The sequence below is a fragment of the Quercus lobata genome, chromosome 10, assembly GCF_001633185.2.
Source record: "Quercus lobata isolate SW786 chromosome 10, ValleyOak3.0 Primary Assembly, whole genome shotgun sequence".
NCBI classification, from domain to species: Eukaryota; Viridiplantae; Streptophyta; class Magnoliopsida; order Fagales; family Fagaceae; genus Quercus; species Quercus lobata.
The window spans coordinates 18,856,203-18,874,320 of NC_044913.1; the positions used below are offsets into that span (position 1 = coordinate 18,856,203).

Below are 18,118 nucleotides of genomic sequence, written 5' to 3' on the forward strand. Positions count from 1 at the left end.
CTATAAGCTGTTTCCAAATTTTTTTTTTTGGAAAACAATCTTTCTCTCATGTGTTACATCTTCTATAAATATTATCTTCGTCTATAGCCGTGGGAAACATAATTTTTTGGCGTCTTCTCTCTCTCGTGGTAAGTTTTCTCACTTTTTCTCTCTTCCCTTTGCTTTTTCTCTCCTCATACCTTCACCGTCACTAACTCTGGTCTATCCTCTTTCCATAGATCTCTCTCTTTAACTGTCTCTCTTACTCTTTTCTCCATGTTTCTTTTCCCCTCTGTAACACAATTTTCTGATTAGATTTTTCTTTAATTCACTGATCAATCAATAGCTCCGACTTGCAAAGGAGAACAAATTTTCAGCTGTAATTATTTCATTCCTCTCTACCAAAATCTCAATTCTTTACTTTGAATTTCAAGCTTGATTTTCTTTTTTCCCTAAGAAATTTTCGATTTGATGGATTCCAGGCAAAAGTTGCTTCTTTTTCGTACATAAAGTGCAAAAAAATAAAATAAAAAATAAAATAATAGAAGAAGAAGAAGAAAGAATGAAAGAAGTAAAAGATGAAAATTTTAAACATAGTACCTATATTGCTCTAAATTGCTTTTACATGGGAAAATCTTAACCGTGGACTAATAATATTGTTATATAATGAATGATAATTGTTTAGGAGAATTGCATTTGTTGGCAAATACATTTTTTGTTGGCAGATATTATGTAGTGATGATATATTATGCAGTACATTATGTAAATACATAATTTAGAGTAATATTGAAGACTTGTGGTTGACCATAATAGACAAATGGTTGATATGTGTGTGTGTGTGTACGTACGTTATTGTTTATATATATGAGCAAGATGAGTGGTAGAGATCATGAAATTTGACAACTAATTAATTTTGATTGTATCTATTGTCAAAATTTTAGATTAATTAGTATGAAAACCAAATTCATTCTTGGTTTTTTATTTATAACGATTACATTAGTTAGTTTACATAATATACATTTTTTAAATTATACAAGAAATATTTTAAAAAAATTGCATACCAAACACCAGAAAACATTCTCAAGCGCATTTTTAAGATTGTTACCAAATACTGGAAAATAAAACAGTTTTCTAGAAAATGCTCTTTGAAAAATGAACCAATTTCCAAAAAACGTTAATGTTGAAACAAATAGAGAAAAAAAAAACCTCACCAAGATCAAATAAAAGAATAGGGTCTATAATATAGCCAAGATTAAATTTTGTAAATTTAATTTACAAGTGCATGAATCTTGACTTGAAGATCCAACGGTTTAATAGGGAATCAATCACTGAAACACACGTGTGGAAAAGAGGACAGGTGGTATACTGTGTGCCACGTGGTCCAATGGAATTACATCTTGAGGTTGACTTTGTTATATATTGTATTGTTGACTTGTGTTCCTTGTTTTGGAAGTATGTCCATTGAAGTGTGGTGGTTTGACATATATTCATGTGCTTTGTACTTTTCTGCAAATGAGCATGCTTCCTAATATATTATTATGCAATATTCTTATGCTTCCAAACATGTTCTTATGCAATATTTAATTTTTCCTTTGTCACATGGAAACTCATCACTCACTAGGTCAAACTTGAGTTTTATGGTTTTTAGTATGTGACTACTTTTTTTAGAAGAAGAGAACAACAAAGGATTAATCACTATGGTCACTATCATCATAAGAGGAAAAAAAGATGACAACATACAGTCATTATTAGCCTTATAAGAATAAACCTTTTCTATCCCACTTTTTATATTCCATTTTATACTCAACTAAATAGTAAAATGCTATTTTAGGATCGCAATTCATATTAGTGGGTTTGTGTTTTGTTGTGATGTGGATCAATTCTTACCTGACCTATTTAATAATAGTAATATCAAAAACCTTTAACCCTAACATGGCATGTTTATTAAGAAGGTTGACACGATATGACTTACGTAGCATGCTTAATAAACATTTCTAAACACAACATATTTCAACCCATTTTACAGTATTAACATATTTTTATAATTTATAATCATTAAATTATTATAATTATAAATAAATATATTCTACATAAATTATATTTCATAATAACATCAACTAAAAGTACTAATATGGTAATATTATATAATCTAAAAGTTAAAAGTTACTTTTTCAATATAATGAAGTTCCACCAAATTTAAAAATACACAATCTAAATCGAGTCATTTCAAGTTGATTTGCAAGCAACTCAACACAAAATAAATGCATTAATTAATATGAACCCACTTACACTAAACACTAACTCGTAAAAACCATGTCATGTCAAATATTATCACTCTTCTCAACTATGTATATGATTTTTGTCAATTTTAAATTCAAGTTGTTTTATAAGGAAAGGTAAAAAAATATGTGATAAATTGCAATTAATGGAGTATAAAAAAAAAATTACAGAATACTTCAAGAGTACAATAAATGCATACTCCCTTTTTTTACATGATTTTTTTTTAAGCGCTCCTCTCACATGAATAGTAGGTCTCACCATGAATTTAATTAGTGAGCTCCACTATTATGTAAGAGAAATGAATACACATTTAGTATACTTCTAGACATTCTTTAATTAGTTTTTTTTTTTTTTTTTGAGAGATTTTCAACCTATAATTAGTTAATTACCCTGTAACATGGAACAAAGAATTCTTATTTATCATAACAATGAAAAGCCCACCTAGCCCCTTTATTCCCCCTGACAAAATTAAATTGGTCTTTAGGATGAGTAAGTATTAAATCCCAAATAAATGACTATTCTATTGTTTGATCAAATTATAACTAATATATTGTAAGTAAAAGAATTAGATTCTTCAAGAGTTGTTCCTAAAATAAAAAAAGAATCCTCAAGAATTCTTAGAGTAACTCAGTACCAAAAACAATTCTACTATAGAGTTCCTAAAATCTTGCCTATCCATCTTAAACTGAATTGATTAGGTTTATACATCATCCATAATTTTAAAGATATATTATAATGGTGATGGTTTATATTTTCTTAAATGTTAATAACATGATAAATTACTCTACTTTCCTACCAAGTAACACCTTAAAAAATTGTTAATTGATTTACATGCCAATTTGTAGTCAGATCATCAACTTTCCTACCAAAAGTAACACCTTAAAAAATTGTTAATTGATTTACATGCCAATTTGTAGTTAGATCATCGAACCACCACCTTTGATGTTTTCATGGTAACTAGGCGTAGTGCTTGTTGATGCCTTGGTGGGGTTAAGAGTATCTATAGCTCACCATATCTAATGAGTAAGATACTTTTACGGTAACGTTTAAGTAGGAAAGCCACCTTTGATTGTACCCTCCTCTCTGATTTAGAACAGCACTAGCAAAGTGCCTCTTGTGGCCTTGTTTGTGACGCCAAATATAGCGTTTAGTTAACTCTCACAATGTCCCATAATTTAAACCCGGCAGATCATATCAAATTTGAAGCGTAGAAAACAAGGCAAAATTCTTGTTGAGCATGCACCTAACGACGTTACTTACAAGGCTTCTCCATACATATAATAGGAACACATTCAAACCAATGCAACCCCAATATGAGAGGCTTAAAACCAAATATACTACCTGTCTACTTCCATGCAACTCCTAATGGAGAAACAGGCATCATCAAGGACCCATCAAACTCATGCCCAGTTCTGGACACTGAGCCCTATCAAGAATCTTAAGGTGAGCCCCAAGCATGATGGCAGCACCCTATATGACTCTTTCGAGCTACACGCTATAACCCATCAGCTCAACGAGGCTATTCAAGCCTCAAATGTGTCTTCTCCACCATACCTGTGCCACTTAAAAAATTCTCCCTTCTACCGCCAACAGCTAGGCGGTATCTACAAAGAAAATGCAAAGACATCATGGAGAGCTTCATCTTCGCTACCTGTCTGTGCAGTCCTTGACAAAAGGATGAGCATGGCTGATACAAATGAGGGTTCAGGAGGATTTGTAACACGGCTCTGGAAGAAGGTTAAACAAGGATTGCAACGGAATAAGCAGAAAAAGGATCATTGACATGGATCATTAAGAACCAACTCTCTATTTGCCAGTTTCTGAGCTCATTAGCTGGAAGATTGACCAAACTTTGCAGTCAACTATTGTACATAATACAACTGAAAGAAAATCCAGCTTGTATAGCGTTGCTCATGTATGAATTTGTGCAGACTTTGTATTTATTTTCAGCCAGGCAAACTTAGCATGTAAAAAGAACTATTCAATCAAGTTACTTGTATTTCAGGCCAGTATTTATTACAGTATTAAATTAATGAACCACCTACTCTCATAGATAGAGATCTGAAAGCAAGGTTATGGATTCAAAATCCAATTAAATGTGTACCTCACCAACCAAAAATATTAACTTGAATTTCTAGCCATGTGAAAAGAGGACCAAATGCAAGTTACAACTTTCGACACCCGCAAGCCTCTAGCTCAGAGGTTGGATCCATAGGCAAGGTCCTGCACTTAACAAATAAAATGTCAGTTTGATCAATACACAACTTAATATCCTTTTTCTTGACATTCAGGGCACACTAGCAAAAGCATTTAACATCAAAAGTTCCTCTAGATCCATGGCCGAGATACATTAGTAGCTTCTCTTGTAAAGAGAACCAACACAATAAAGAACTGCCTTACAATCTTAAACAGACCAAGCTTAAATTCGACCCAGAAGAGTACAGAACAGTGAATGCAAATTCTCATCTAATATTAGTCAATCACAAGAATTTTGTAAAGATGATTCTGAATACTTCTTTCTATTGATATTAAATAAGGTTTCATTTAGAAGCAAACACAATAAAGAACTGCCTTCCATTTTAAACAGGCCAAGCTTAAATTCAAACCAGAAGAGTGCAGAACATTGAATTGTAATTCACATCGTATCTTAGTCAAAACCCAAAACTTTTGTGAAGATGATTCAAAATGCTTCTTCCTATTGATATTAAATAAGGTTTCTTTTACAAGCATGCTTCACATAGAAGCAGTACATAACCACAAGATATGACACCTGAGAAATGGATATAAGTGGTTTCAAATATACATGTAACCAAAACCCTAACCACTAACTGGAGGACCTAGTAAAAAAAACTCTAGGACAGCCTCAGTGCCATTTCTTGTTGAAGAGCTCGCTTCTGTGAAGCATTGATGACATGATTTGTCTCGGCATTCTCAAGGACATCAGTGATTATGGCAGCCGCATGACCAAGAGGTTCCTCAGCCACCCTTTTCAACATGAAGGCCTGCAGAGTCCAAAGTAATTAGACAACAATCAAATTATAAAGAGGATTATAAGTGGAGTAAAAAGCAAAGTTTTGGACATACATTTTTGCAAAATACAAACCAAGAAATGATTTGGGCATCAAACGGAAACAATATAGTGAGAAAACAACAGGAAACCTTTGAAATCAACAAATTTGGAATTGATTAGATCAAAAATTGGAGATCAATATTCTAACAATTACAGAAATTTTGTTCGTTTATTTCTTCCCCCCCCCCCCCCTCCCCCCTTTTTTTCTCTATTGATAAGTACATAATAACCACCAAATTTGTACAAGGAGATTATTGCATAGATTTCTGGTGCACCAAAAAAAAAATTTATGGGTTAAGTCTTATTATCTCAAAAGGACAGATAATCCGATTTAGTATGTTAGCCATCAGCTTTTTGTTTAGCCTTTTAGCTTATTTGCTTAAGAGTACGTTTGGTAGACTGTAATAGGTACTGTAATGTAATAGTTATTCTTATGGTTTAGTTATTTAGTAGTTTGGTTATGTTTTTATTATAAGGAATAGTCATTCCTTAAGAATAGCTATTCTTTAAAATTTAAAATGAGGAATAACTATTAATCTCTAAAATGATTGTAATAGCTATTTCTTAGTAGGTGTATTAATTTCTAAAATTAATATATTTCCAAATAAATAAACTTTCTATATGCACATAACAATTATGAAAAAAAAAAAATAAAAATAAAACTAATCTCTCTTTCAAATTTAAAAAATATTATTTTTTAGGAAATTTAATTATATCAGTAAGATATTTCCTAAAATATATTTTAAGTTTGATTTAAAATGCTTTCATTCTATTGTTTTTAGGGTTCTATTATTGTGTTGTCACCAAATAAATGAATAGTAATAAGTTTTACATTACAACACCTTATATTCTTTATAATACCTATTCCTATTTCTATGTAATTTCCGTTATAGTTTACCAAACGTGCCCTAAGTATAGGTTTTTAAAACCTATCTTTTTCTAAGTACAAACATAACCCACTTTTAGCAAAAAGCCAAATAAGCTGGCGCTTACATGTAGATGAAACTCTCAGCAACTTGATAGTTGAACAATTTCAATTAATTGATAAAATCATCGAAATAATGAAGTGTTGGACAACGGACGTGCTAATACTAGTTTGTTGGAATTTGGGACTAGCATAAGCGTATGGAACATGGTTCAGCCAATTTCATACCTACATTCGCGGGTAACATCAACTAAATCCACCATCAATGATATGAATTACACTCTCAACCAAATCTCACTAACATATTCTCACAAACAACTCAAAACCTCTCACAGACACAAACATCCAAAAGCTATCAAAAACACTAACCAAATCCCAATGCACCCAAAACAAACTTGAACTTACTCACAAACTTGACACTCGCAAGTCCAAAGCCCCTTATCAAAACAAAAAAAAAAATAAAAAAAAAAAGTCCACAAAGCACCAAAAACCTATTGGCACTCTCACTCAAACAATAGATAAAACTCTTAATTCACACACATGGGTGTTCTTAAACCCCAAAAGAAATACCAAAAAATTCTTTGAAGAAACCACACCATCTTCTTCTTTAAGTATTCTCCTCCTCATGTGAGAATGACCACTTGGCCAAAGCCATCAAACCTTTTAATGCAATACCTATATATAAAGCTCTTAGCTCTAACTCTTATTACCTATCATAATAAAGCTCTAATTCCTATTCCTTAGTGGACAAGAAATTCAACATTACTTCTTTGACAACGAATAAACTTTCCAGCACACCAAGGAAACCCAAATAGATAACCAAGTCAAAATAGGAATTTAAGATGATATCCAACGAATAAAATTTCCACCACACCAAGGAAACCCAAATAGATAACCAAGTCGAAATAGGAATTTAAGATGATATCCAACATAAAGGGGTAACAAAAATCCAAATATTGCAAAGATAATAAAAATACGTAGTGTAATAAAGGTGTGGGGGAAGGGGGACCTGGCCATGATGGGATATTGCCAATGTACACGGAGGCTGAATCCAAGGCTCCCCATCAATTTGAACAGGCAATTCAGCTAAGAGCTGTATCTTAATCACTTGCCCTTGTGCAAGTCTTCGAGCACGAGAAAGGCCAACCTGTTTACAAACAACAAAGCTGTTCAGAGGCATTTCACAAGCTCAAAATCCAAAGTAGCACCAGGATTCCAGATCCAAATAGAGGCAAAAAAAATTTCCTGTTGACCCTATGATTTAGAAAAACTGGAAAATCAATACTGCCAAATAGAGCATAAACTTCTGTATCTCTGCCAAAAGGGCATTGACTTCACCTCCGAATTAAATATTTTATAACCAAGTGCTTTATGTCTTCACCACCATGATGAAGCGTGTTACTCTAGGGCTATTTATCTTGCCTTAAATTCCAAACTAAACCATCATGCTGCACCAGCTAGAGAATAAAAAGAATACAGTTCCCCCTAATCCGGAAAGAAATTCGAATTTGACAAGAATGCATCAAGTACATATATATAACTTTTTCACATTAACAGAATTATTGAATTACTCAAAAGTAGAAAATAGAAGTATACACATCAGTAAGAGAATGATGAAGAAACCACTTTACCTGAAGCTTCCCAAGGTGCCATGTCCCTGAGATGCTCACAACCTCAAGTACCTTATCATGCATAGATTGTGGATCAAAATTATCATAAGTTTCATCCTCATTTTGCCACAGATCTACACCACCCATGTAACTTCCAATGTTTGCAACAAGTACACCTTCTGCGTCCTGCAAATATTCAATATGATCAGATAATTTGTAGGAGTAATGGGATACATTTTGAGAACAGTAAAAATTCAAGGATGAAAATTATTTCAACAATGATTTTGCACCAAAATCATTAGTTCATAGAGGAAGAAACAAAGAAATCCAACAATAAATGTCTATAAAGAAACCTCAGATATATAAAATGTATCAAAAGAAAAAGGACAAGAAAGAGGGTGAAAGAAGTAATACAGGCAAGGAGGATGGGAAAAAAGAGTTAAAAAATCTAATATTTTTCCAAGTTTTATATAGCAAAAGAGAAGTTGGATGAGGAGGAGGAGATGAAGTGCATATTCTCATCTATAGTCATTGTTTACAGTAAGAGAAAGCTGAAAAATTTGAGACATTTGCAAAAATTTCAGGGTCACTTAGTCACAAGCAAAGAGGAAAAATCATATCAATTGTTTCTAATTCAGAAAACTTGGAGAAAGTCATAAAAAAAAACAGCAGAGTTAAGAGAAATTCACAAGGATTGCAATTGCATTTGGTGAAAATTTTACCTCTACGGTACCCATATTTCATTAACCCACAACCAAACCCTGGAGGGAGTTCCATTTAAGTTAGATCTCATTGGCAACAGTACCCAGAATTTAGAAAATCCATTAGAGTGTGTATGTATATTAATAATTTAATAGACCATAAATACTCCAAATTCATCAATAATGCTAAAGACTGTCCAAAAACCTAAAAGGCCAACCAGTGGTGACAATTTCTTTGAAAGCAAATAGCATTTCTATATGCATATAATTACTATTACTCACCTCAGGGACCTCTATGTCAACCCCATCCACTTCAACACGAACTTGCCAAGGGAAATCTTCAAATGTCCTATCCATTATGTTCCTGGCACCCTCTCTAGCGTAAAGAACTTTATTCATAAACTGCACATATATTTTACTCATTTCCGTAAGTCAAAATTAACAATCAGAATAAGATAAAATCATCCAAACAACAAATAATAATTGTGAGAAAATAGTCTGCATAAGCAAAAGGTCTTATCGCCCCCCCCCCCCCCCCCCAACACACACATGAAATCCTTTTTTTTTCTTTCTTTCGTTTGGGGAGAGGGAGTCAGGAGCTCAACAACAAAAAGTTCATTAAAATATTAAAAGACTTGGCAATTAGATTTGTGCCTAGTCTTTTTTATTATTATATATAAGTAGATTTGTGCCTAGTCATAACATGTCAACAAAATTTTGGAAGTTTGAAATTATGATATTTCGTAGACAATTTAGCTAGCATAATGGGCTCTACTCTCCATATAATTTTATAAATAAGTTTCATGTTAAGCATAATGATTCCCATCTTTATGCATATGGAAAGAAACTTTGCACCAGCTTACAAGAACTAATAATATAGACTGCAACTTAGATGATCTAGCACAAATATTCGTTATCTTTAACAACTGCTAGTAACCATAATACATATTTTCTCTCTTTTTTATATTGATAAATTACATATGCATCTAATAGGTTTTCAACCCATGGAAATGCTATTTAAGATAGAGCTCATAGGTGTTATTTTCTCACTCATTCCCTAAATATATCATCGTGAAATTTCAAGTAAATTATTTAATGTGATAAAATATCTCGAATGCAAATCATGACAACAAGAGAAGCATATACCTTTCCATCCATAAGGAAGTTTAGGGTTGGTTATAAGTAAACAACTATTTGGATTCAGGACAACTCCATGTAATGTCTAGTATATTCCAAATGGGAAGTTCATATGTCAAGTATTCAAGACTTATCATAATTGAAGTTTAAGTTACCTGATTATAGAACTTCTCTGGATTCTCTTCTCGTAGATTATGAATGTCCAGAGCAACCTTTGCATCGCACCCAACTCCTGTAATCAATGCATGCTGAATTGGTTATCAAATGCATGAGAATATGTGTCATAGAACACTCCCCCGGGGGGGGGGGGGGGGGAGAATATAATGGAAAATAAATCATACGAAGCAGGTAGTAGAAGCTGAATGTAATTGGACCCACCCTGAAGTTGTATGCCAATATATATATATAATCTACCCAATCAAAATATTCACAGGTCCATTGGATTGGTCACTTTGCAATACTCAAAAGAAAAAATAGGGTGATAACATGGTCAGGTTTGTAACTCAGAATATACCAAGTAAACCCAACAAAATTACATACATTATAAATACATAACATAAACAGAGAAAGATCAGAGTTTGTTTTCCTTATTCGTTTTTAAGCATTGTGTTAATTCAAACCAATTGATTTTTTGCCCAACTGAACCAAGTGACTTTAGAAACCAATACTTGGCAGGATGAAAGGTGTGAGTTGAAAAAATTCATTTAATAATTGACTAATCTCAAGTTAATCATCTATAACTTCAAGTGAAACATTGCACTGAAAATGCCTACAGCAGGCCTATACCATTTATGAACCAGAATTTATCATCTGCTTTAAGGGCACCTTTTTTCTACTAATAAGTATACACAGTAACTGCAAAAGAAAAAAAAAAAAAAAAAAAAAAAAAAAAAAAAAACACTCACATACCAAGATAGTTGTTCATAAATTTATGTGGTTGGAGTTGTTTTCCTTGTTTATTTAACACTGCCACCTTCCACCGGTCAAGAATGGTAACTGCAGCATGTTCAATGTGGTGCAACACTGTGCAAAGGCCTCCTTGTCTCTCCACTGATCCCAAACCACCTCCCCAGGATAGGACCCTGGCAAGATCATTTCCTGTCCCAGCAGGAAGAATAGCAACTGGAGGAGGAGAAACAAAATTTTGCTTGTCTATGGCATTTAAAACCCAACCAACAGTGCCATCTCCCCCACATACAAGAACTCTATAGTGAGGCACTTTTCTAAATAAGAAAAGACCCACCTCTGGACCCTGTGTTGAGCTCAACTCAAAAACCTAAAAAGATGCACCAGGAAAATCCTGATAAAAATCAAATGGCAAAATAATAATAATAAAAAATAAATAAATAAGTCATACAGATAAAAGAGAGCATATCAAACATGATCCAAGTTGATAACATTTCAACACTGATAGTTTAAGGTTGCATGCTACACCAAAGATGCTGAACATATTATGAATTTTTCAAATGCCTCCCACTGACTAAAAGGAAGTCATTCCACAAAGAAAATAACAAATAGCTGCCCTGTTAAATGAGCTTGCTTAATTCCATCCCATTGGCACCATAAGTGATGATTGTGACCAAACTATAATGTATTTCAACAAAGGTAATATCAAGGTATAAACCCCCTACAATTACACTTACAAAAAGTCACATCATGCCACCTCGAATGGGGAAAATTAATTAATCTTTCAGACATCATCCCCAGGTCCAAAATCCCATTAATTTTAACAAAAATGTCAATTCAACAGAAAGAAATGGCGGATTCCATAGTTTTATAATTGTAATAATTTAATGAGTTAGTTCAAAGTGTAATTTTAAACAATGTTACACAACTTAATTTTTATTTTATTTTTTTTATTGAAATGCAGATTTTGAAAAATCCTTCATTGGATTACATTTTCATCTTATACCCTCCATGCTTGTAAAATTTAAAAATGATCAAATCTCTATAAATATGTCATCTATCAAATGTTTAAATTTCAAGTTTTTGTATTTTAAAACTATGCATAAAAGATGAGCTTATGGATAGAATAGTAACACATTCAATTGGCATGAAATTTGGCATGCGTGTAAAGAACATATAATCCAACGGTGGGATTGTCAAAATATTAAACCCAAAAAAAGTTATGAAGTGGTATAACATTGCTTAGTGTTACAGTAGGTGTGACTTTGAACCCAACTCTAATTTAATATACTTCAAAGTTAATGTATTGTATATTCACCATGCTACAAAGTACCTTGTGCGTCATTCTCTGAGTGTACTGGAATGTTACAACTGCTTTACCAAAAAAGGGAAAGAAAAGGGATACTCATTCCACTGAGAATATCTAAAACTTTTCAAAAATCATGATCTCAAACAAAAGCATTAAGATGACACTTCCAATTCTACTTGTTCAGGAAGATGAAGAAAAAAGCTGACACATCTCCCAAAAAGTAATAACCCAAGGAACTGTGTGATAGAGAAATCAAACCTGAACGGGATTCAAAAGTAGATTCAAACGTTGCCTAAGTGAATCCCCACGCTGAGCCCCACTCTTTTTGTTGATGAAAACTAACAAGGGCCTTGCATCTGGAGACAGATCAATTATCTCGTATCTCTGTTTCATCCTCAATGACTGAGTCTCATCCTTCTGATTCATTGACGAACTTCTTTTGAAACTGGGCTTCCGATCCAGTTTACCGTCTACATCACCATTTTGATGTTGAACCTCCACATTCATGCTACCATTACAGTTTTCCTCTATTCCATTAGAACCATTAACCATTTGGTGAGTATCAGCTGTACTTTCTGTGGACATGTCTCCTGTAGTACCACTATTTCCAGTGTCAATAGAGGATTCATTTCCATTCTTGTACTTCTTGCCCTGACTCCGGATACTTGCACGAACTGAAGATGCAAACTCATTGGCTCCATGAGTAATTGAGCTCAAAAATCCACCTGAGGATAACTCCTTAACATGGAGAGGTGATAATATCAATCTCTTGAATGGGCCTAAATCACAAACATCACCTGTTTCATTAGACATATTACTGTGGCAATCAACATGTACCAGTCGTTGACACCACAAGCAACACCATATAGGGGATCCACCCAGGAAAGACCCACTACATTGTTCCTCACAATAGCTACAGAAAGAAGTGTCATCAGGTTGATCTGTGGTCTCTGTCCATCGAACAGCCCATTGGTGCATGACATGCTCATATCCAACCATGGATATACATTTGCAATCCTTATGGGCGCTAGAAGAGCAGCTTAGATGTGCTGCCACACCACAAATGTGACAACGGTGAATAAAACTATCGGAAGCCACCATGGGGCCAAGAGTTTGCGACGGGGACATGGACTTCAAGCACACACAACAATTTAAATTTTTTCCGCGAGACACAGATTCTAGAATCCAAGTATGAGGAGCTACAGGAACTTTGTGTCTTGCCTTTGGATTTTTCTTTGACCTGGCTATGGCTCTCGTCCAACTTAGATTGATGTTTCTCCTCCATTGGAAAGCTGTATAGGTTATAGTCAAAATTCCAACTAGGGCAGCAATAAAACAAGATATAATGAAAAACCTATCTGTAGGATTCTTGTTGCCCCAAATTGGAAGTAACATCTCAATATCTCTATACTCATCCATTCCTTACAATACAACTTTTACCTATTCTATATACACAGATATGGGCGGCAACCACCAAACCAATGACAACAACAACAACCAAATTCAATCAATACAACAACCAACATATATATCCTCCAACTCACTATCCTACCAAATCACTGATAGTGCCAAAAAGAGTAACAATTTGTTGAAAATATGTTACTCAATGCAATTACTCCACCCTGTCACTCAATCCCAAGGTGTTAACTGAAAGATCTTACGCGTTGATCAGACTTTGGGGCCAAAGCGAACATCCAAATACCTGTAGAACACAATAATTTCACCTATAAAAACTTTCAAATGACAGCTTTAAAAATAAGATAATTCACCTAGGTTACAAAAATCCTTTGTTGTTCAAATTTATGTCAATAATATATAATAATTTTCTAGACTTGAACTCAAAGCAATTAGTGCTCACAGTCACAGCTTCACTACTATTACAATACACATACAAAATTAGAAAATTTAAGTTGCACATAAATATAAAAACTAACTACAATTTTTTTTTTTTTAAATACGTGAAATTTCAATCACAATTATGACAATTGCAAAAAAAAAAAAAAAAAAAAAAAAAAACCATTTGGTTTCTAAGAAAAAATGGAAAAAAAAAAAAATACAAAAAGTTAAAATTTTGATCGCTTGGATTACACAAAACCCAAAACCTCCATTACACAGCACTTTCAAACTCAAAAAAAAAAACTTTCACTTGCTTTGTAATCCGTTCCTCAACAAACAAAGAGAAAATTACTATAAAAAAAATAAAATAAAAAATTTTTAAAAAAAAACCTTACAAAATTCACAACATACTATATCTATATCAAACAACAATGGCATTCATTAATCGACAAAAATAAAATAAAATAAAAAATTTAAAAAAATAGAAAGAAGAAGAACTTACAGTGAGATTGGGTGTGAGAGAGATCGATCTAAAGAAGAAGCAGAAGAAGAAAAACCCTAGTTTTGATGACCTTGAATTATATAGAGAAAGCAGTGAAAAACGTAATAAAAAGCCATATATATATTATAGACAAAGAGAATCAAAAAGCAAAATTTTAAAATCCTTTACAGCTTTTCAAAATTCGAAATCATCAAAAAAGAAAAAATTTTAAATTATTTCTCTTTTTTTTTTTTGTTCGATTAATTTTTTTTTGGGGAGATTCTGTATAATGTGTGAGACAGAGAGAAAGAAAGAGAGAGTGTCGAGTGCACGACAAAGGCATAGATACGAATCTAGCTGGGTTGACGATGACACGTGGCGGAGATTGATGGCGATTAGGTGGCGAGTTTTTTTTGTGGGACCCAATGTCTCGCTTTTACGGTGGCCTGTTGGATACTTGACAGCTCACCCGGTTCAGACACGTGGGACTTTATTAGGTGTATTAATTATGGGGTGCATATCTTTTTAGTATTTTCCTGCTTTCTATCCATTAGAGCATTTGTAGCATCTTGTCCAAACCATTTTGTTTATTTTATTATAAAGAATTTAATTTTGTTTATTTTATCTATCAATATTATTATTTAAGAGGTTTTTTGGATCTTTAATTTTTTGTTCAAAAATGTTCTTACATCCCCTATGTTTAAGTAAAGATAAAATTAAAGGACAATCTGGTAAAAATGTAACTTTAACTCCCACTAAAACATTGCCTAAAAAATAGGACCACTCTTCTATTAATATTTAAATTGCTTTATCCACTTATAAATTATATTTTCAAAATAAAATTTATATATATAGAATAAAAAATAAAAAAAACTCCACAAAACAAGATCACTAACCAAATAAAAGTTCTTCTTTATTTTTCATACAATAAAACTATCATTATAATTTTTCATCCATATCCCTTAAATTTAGATACTATTACTTTCCTATTGGTTTTCAAATTGCTAACCATATCAGGACAATTTGGTTGGATCATTTTTTTAAATGAAAACTCTCATTTAAAACACTATCTATAAAATAGGACCACACTCTCGGTACACTCACATTGATTTTCAAACTTAAATTGCTTCTTCTTCAACTCTCCAATTCTGTTAATCTTCTTTTCACCATTATCATCATTTTTTCTATTTTCTCTACTCAAATTTGCTCTTGCTCAAAGGTATGTGTATGTCAATATACTTTGGTCTTTTCTATTTTGATTTTCTAATTCATGAACAACTTCTTATTTTCTAGAAATAAATCAAATATTTGTGTAAAATAGCCCTTATATTTCAACCTTACCATTAATTTCTTTCACATATTTCTTCAAGGAACGTGCAATGGGGTGCCTATCTTTAAGATTTTGGTATTTAAACTTCAAGGAACATGCATTGGGCTGTTTATCTTCAAGATTTTGGTATAACTTCAAGGAACTTGCACTAGGGTGTTGATCTTCAAGATTTTCGTGTGTTTTGTCCTCCATCTCCAACGAACTATTTGGACTTTGGACTTGAAGTGTAGTCAACAACAAAAATGTAAGTATCTTTTATGACCTCTATTTAAAACATCTCATGCGTATTGAATTCTCTTTATTACGTTTGCTTTTATGAGTTGTCATTTAGTTTTTGCTTTCCTATATTTGGTCTCCTTACTTTGTTATCATTATCCTTTCCATATCATTATCTTATCTTAAATAAATTAATTATTAATTAATTAAAAAAAAAAACACTTTCACGTCATGTTTTCTTATATTCCTATTGTTTTGTTCAAATATAACTTCTTATATTCACCTTTTGAAGTCATATAACTCATATTAGCATGAAAACGTTTTGAACTTATATTAGAACTCATATTGAAAACGTGAATATAAAATATGAGTTCTATTTGATTTCTATTTGGACTAAAATTTTTAAATATGAGTTCATATTTTTTTGAAGAGAGTTCATATTTTTAAGCGTGAATTTTCTTATATTTCTAAAAGTGAATTTTCTTATATTTCTAAAAGTGAATTTTCTATTTGAACTCATATTTCTAAAGGTGAATATTTCAAAGAAAAAAAATATGAGTTCTATTTGAACTCAAATTACTTTTTGATATTTTTTTTTTCAACAAAATATTTAGTTGAACGCTAACTTAGAGTTTAGAAAAAACAAAAAACTTTATTCTTTTATGTAATTTAGAGTTTGAAAGAAAAAAAAAATCTTTTAACTCCCACAAAAATAATGCGTACAAAATAGGACTACACTTTTCTTTTTTAATCTTTTCTTTTATTTGGTCAATTTGATAATTGTTTAATATTTTCTTTAATCAATGTCTCTTTTTTAAAGAGTGGGAATGATATATATTTTTGTTCCTCCTATTATTTTTGTTTGTTATTTTTCTTACATTTAAACCTTACTCTCTATTTTTTGCATTTAAACCTTACTCTCTATTTTTTGTATTTCTTTCAGGGTGATATATCAACAATTTTGTTAGATTGCATGGTAGGCACATTGGATGAATTTAGGGGAGTGAAGTGGTAGTCAATCTATCAAGTAGTTGTTAATGAACATTTTTTTTGTAAATATCCTACTATATGAAATTTAATATTGTCATTTTTTTAATGTGAAAAGTTTGTGTTTTAGCATAATGATAAAGAATAACTAGCCTTTGAACACGCACGTGAGCGCGTACTCAGAGGCTCTTCAATTTTTTGGTAAAGGTTAATAATTTGCATTCATTATAATTTAGAGCATTTATTATAATTTGGGATTACTACATTTTTCAATCACAAAAAAAAAAAAAAAAAACCTACGAGTGTGATGAGTATTATGTGTGGTGAAATAATTTTTTCATCACACTCCTAGGCTTTTTTTGTGATTGGAAAATATAGTAATTTCAAATTATAATAAATGCTCTAAATTATAATGAATGTAAACTATTAACATTTACCAAAAAATTGAAGAGCCTCTAAGCACGCGCTTACGCGCGTGCTTAGAGGCTAGTACATATTATCTATTTTAACTTGGGTTTGGCTTACTTTCAGTATTTTTTTTAACTGAAATCTACTTTTATTTTAATGAGAAATTATCACATTATCCACTAACTAAATAAAAAGTTGAGATTAAAACTCACTACCGCTTATCATTGTAATAATCATCTTTCATTCATTTTCTATTATTATCTTCATAAAGGATGCCACGGCAGACCGACTGTCATGACTAATATAATAAAAACGCGACGACAGAATAACTGATACAGCAAATATAATGAAAGATGCCATGGCAGAACAGCTAATACAACAAATATAATTTCTAACGAGTGAGATTATATGGGTTTGCAATCAAAGTTGTGTCAAATATTTCCATAGAAAATGAACTAAGAAGGAGCCCGAACCCCAACTTGAACAACCTTGTCATAGGCTTCTACCATCAAAGTTATGCATTTTGGAGAATGGGCTTAAATGGCTATCCATTACTACTTGTGTGATTCTAGAGAGTGGGTTTGCCAAGAGGAAGGGTCTTTTCTATCGTGTTTTCTCTCTTCCTTTACCACTTACTTTCTTTTTCTCCGTTCTTTCTCTTTTAGTCTTTTACTATTGTCTTGCCATGAGTTCCTCCCCTCATCTATGGCTACTGCCCCTCTTTATAGTGGGATGATTCCATGAGATTTCTCCCTTTTACCCCTAGGATTTCATCAATTGTTTTTTATTTGTTATGAACATCCCTTCAGGAGTGCCCACCAACCCATTGGTTGCTCGGCCATTATTATTACTAAGTAAACCCAGTGCATTCTCTTTCTTCCCCTACCCACTCCATGACAAATCTCTCTTTGTTTGATCTTTCTATAAGCTTTTCCCTCCTTGC

General features: G+C 32.4%; 1 protein-coding gene across 1 annotated transcript; it reads right to left on the minus strand.

Moving 5' to 3' along the window:
* Positions 1 to 4,906: 4,906 nt before the first annotated feature.
* On the minus strand, positions 4,907 to 14,539 carry LOC115963753 (diacylglycerol kinase 1). The gene is made up of 8 exons (XM_031082894.1): positions 14,256 to 14,539; positions 12,176 to 13,619; positions 10,612 to 10,978; positions 9,858 to 9,934; positions 8,848 to 8,967; positions 7,886 to 8,050; positions 7,264 to 7,401; positions 4,907 to 5,261 (listed from the first exon to the last, which is right to left on the minus strand). Exons 2-8 carry the CDS (start codon positions 13,334 to 13,336, stop codon positions 5,112 to 5,114), a joined length of 2,178 nt encoding a protein of 725 aa, XP_030938754.1. The 5' UTR covers positions 13,337 to 13,619; positions 14,256 to 14,539; the 3' UTR covers positions 4,907 to 5,111.
* Positions 14,540 to 18,118: the final 3,579 nt, after the last annotated feature.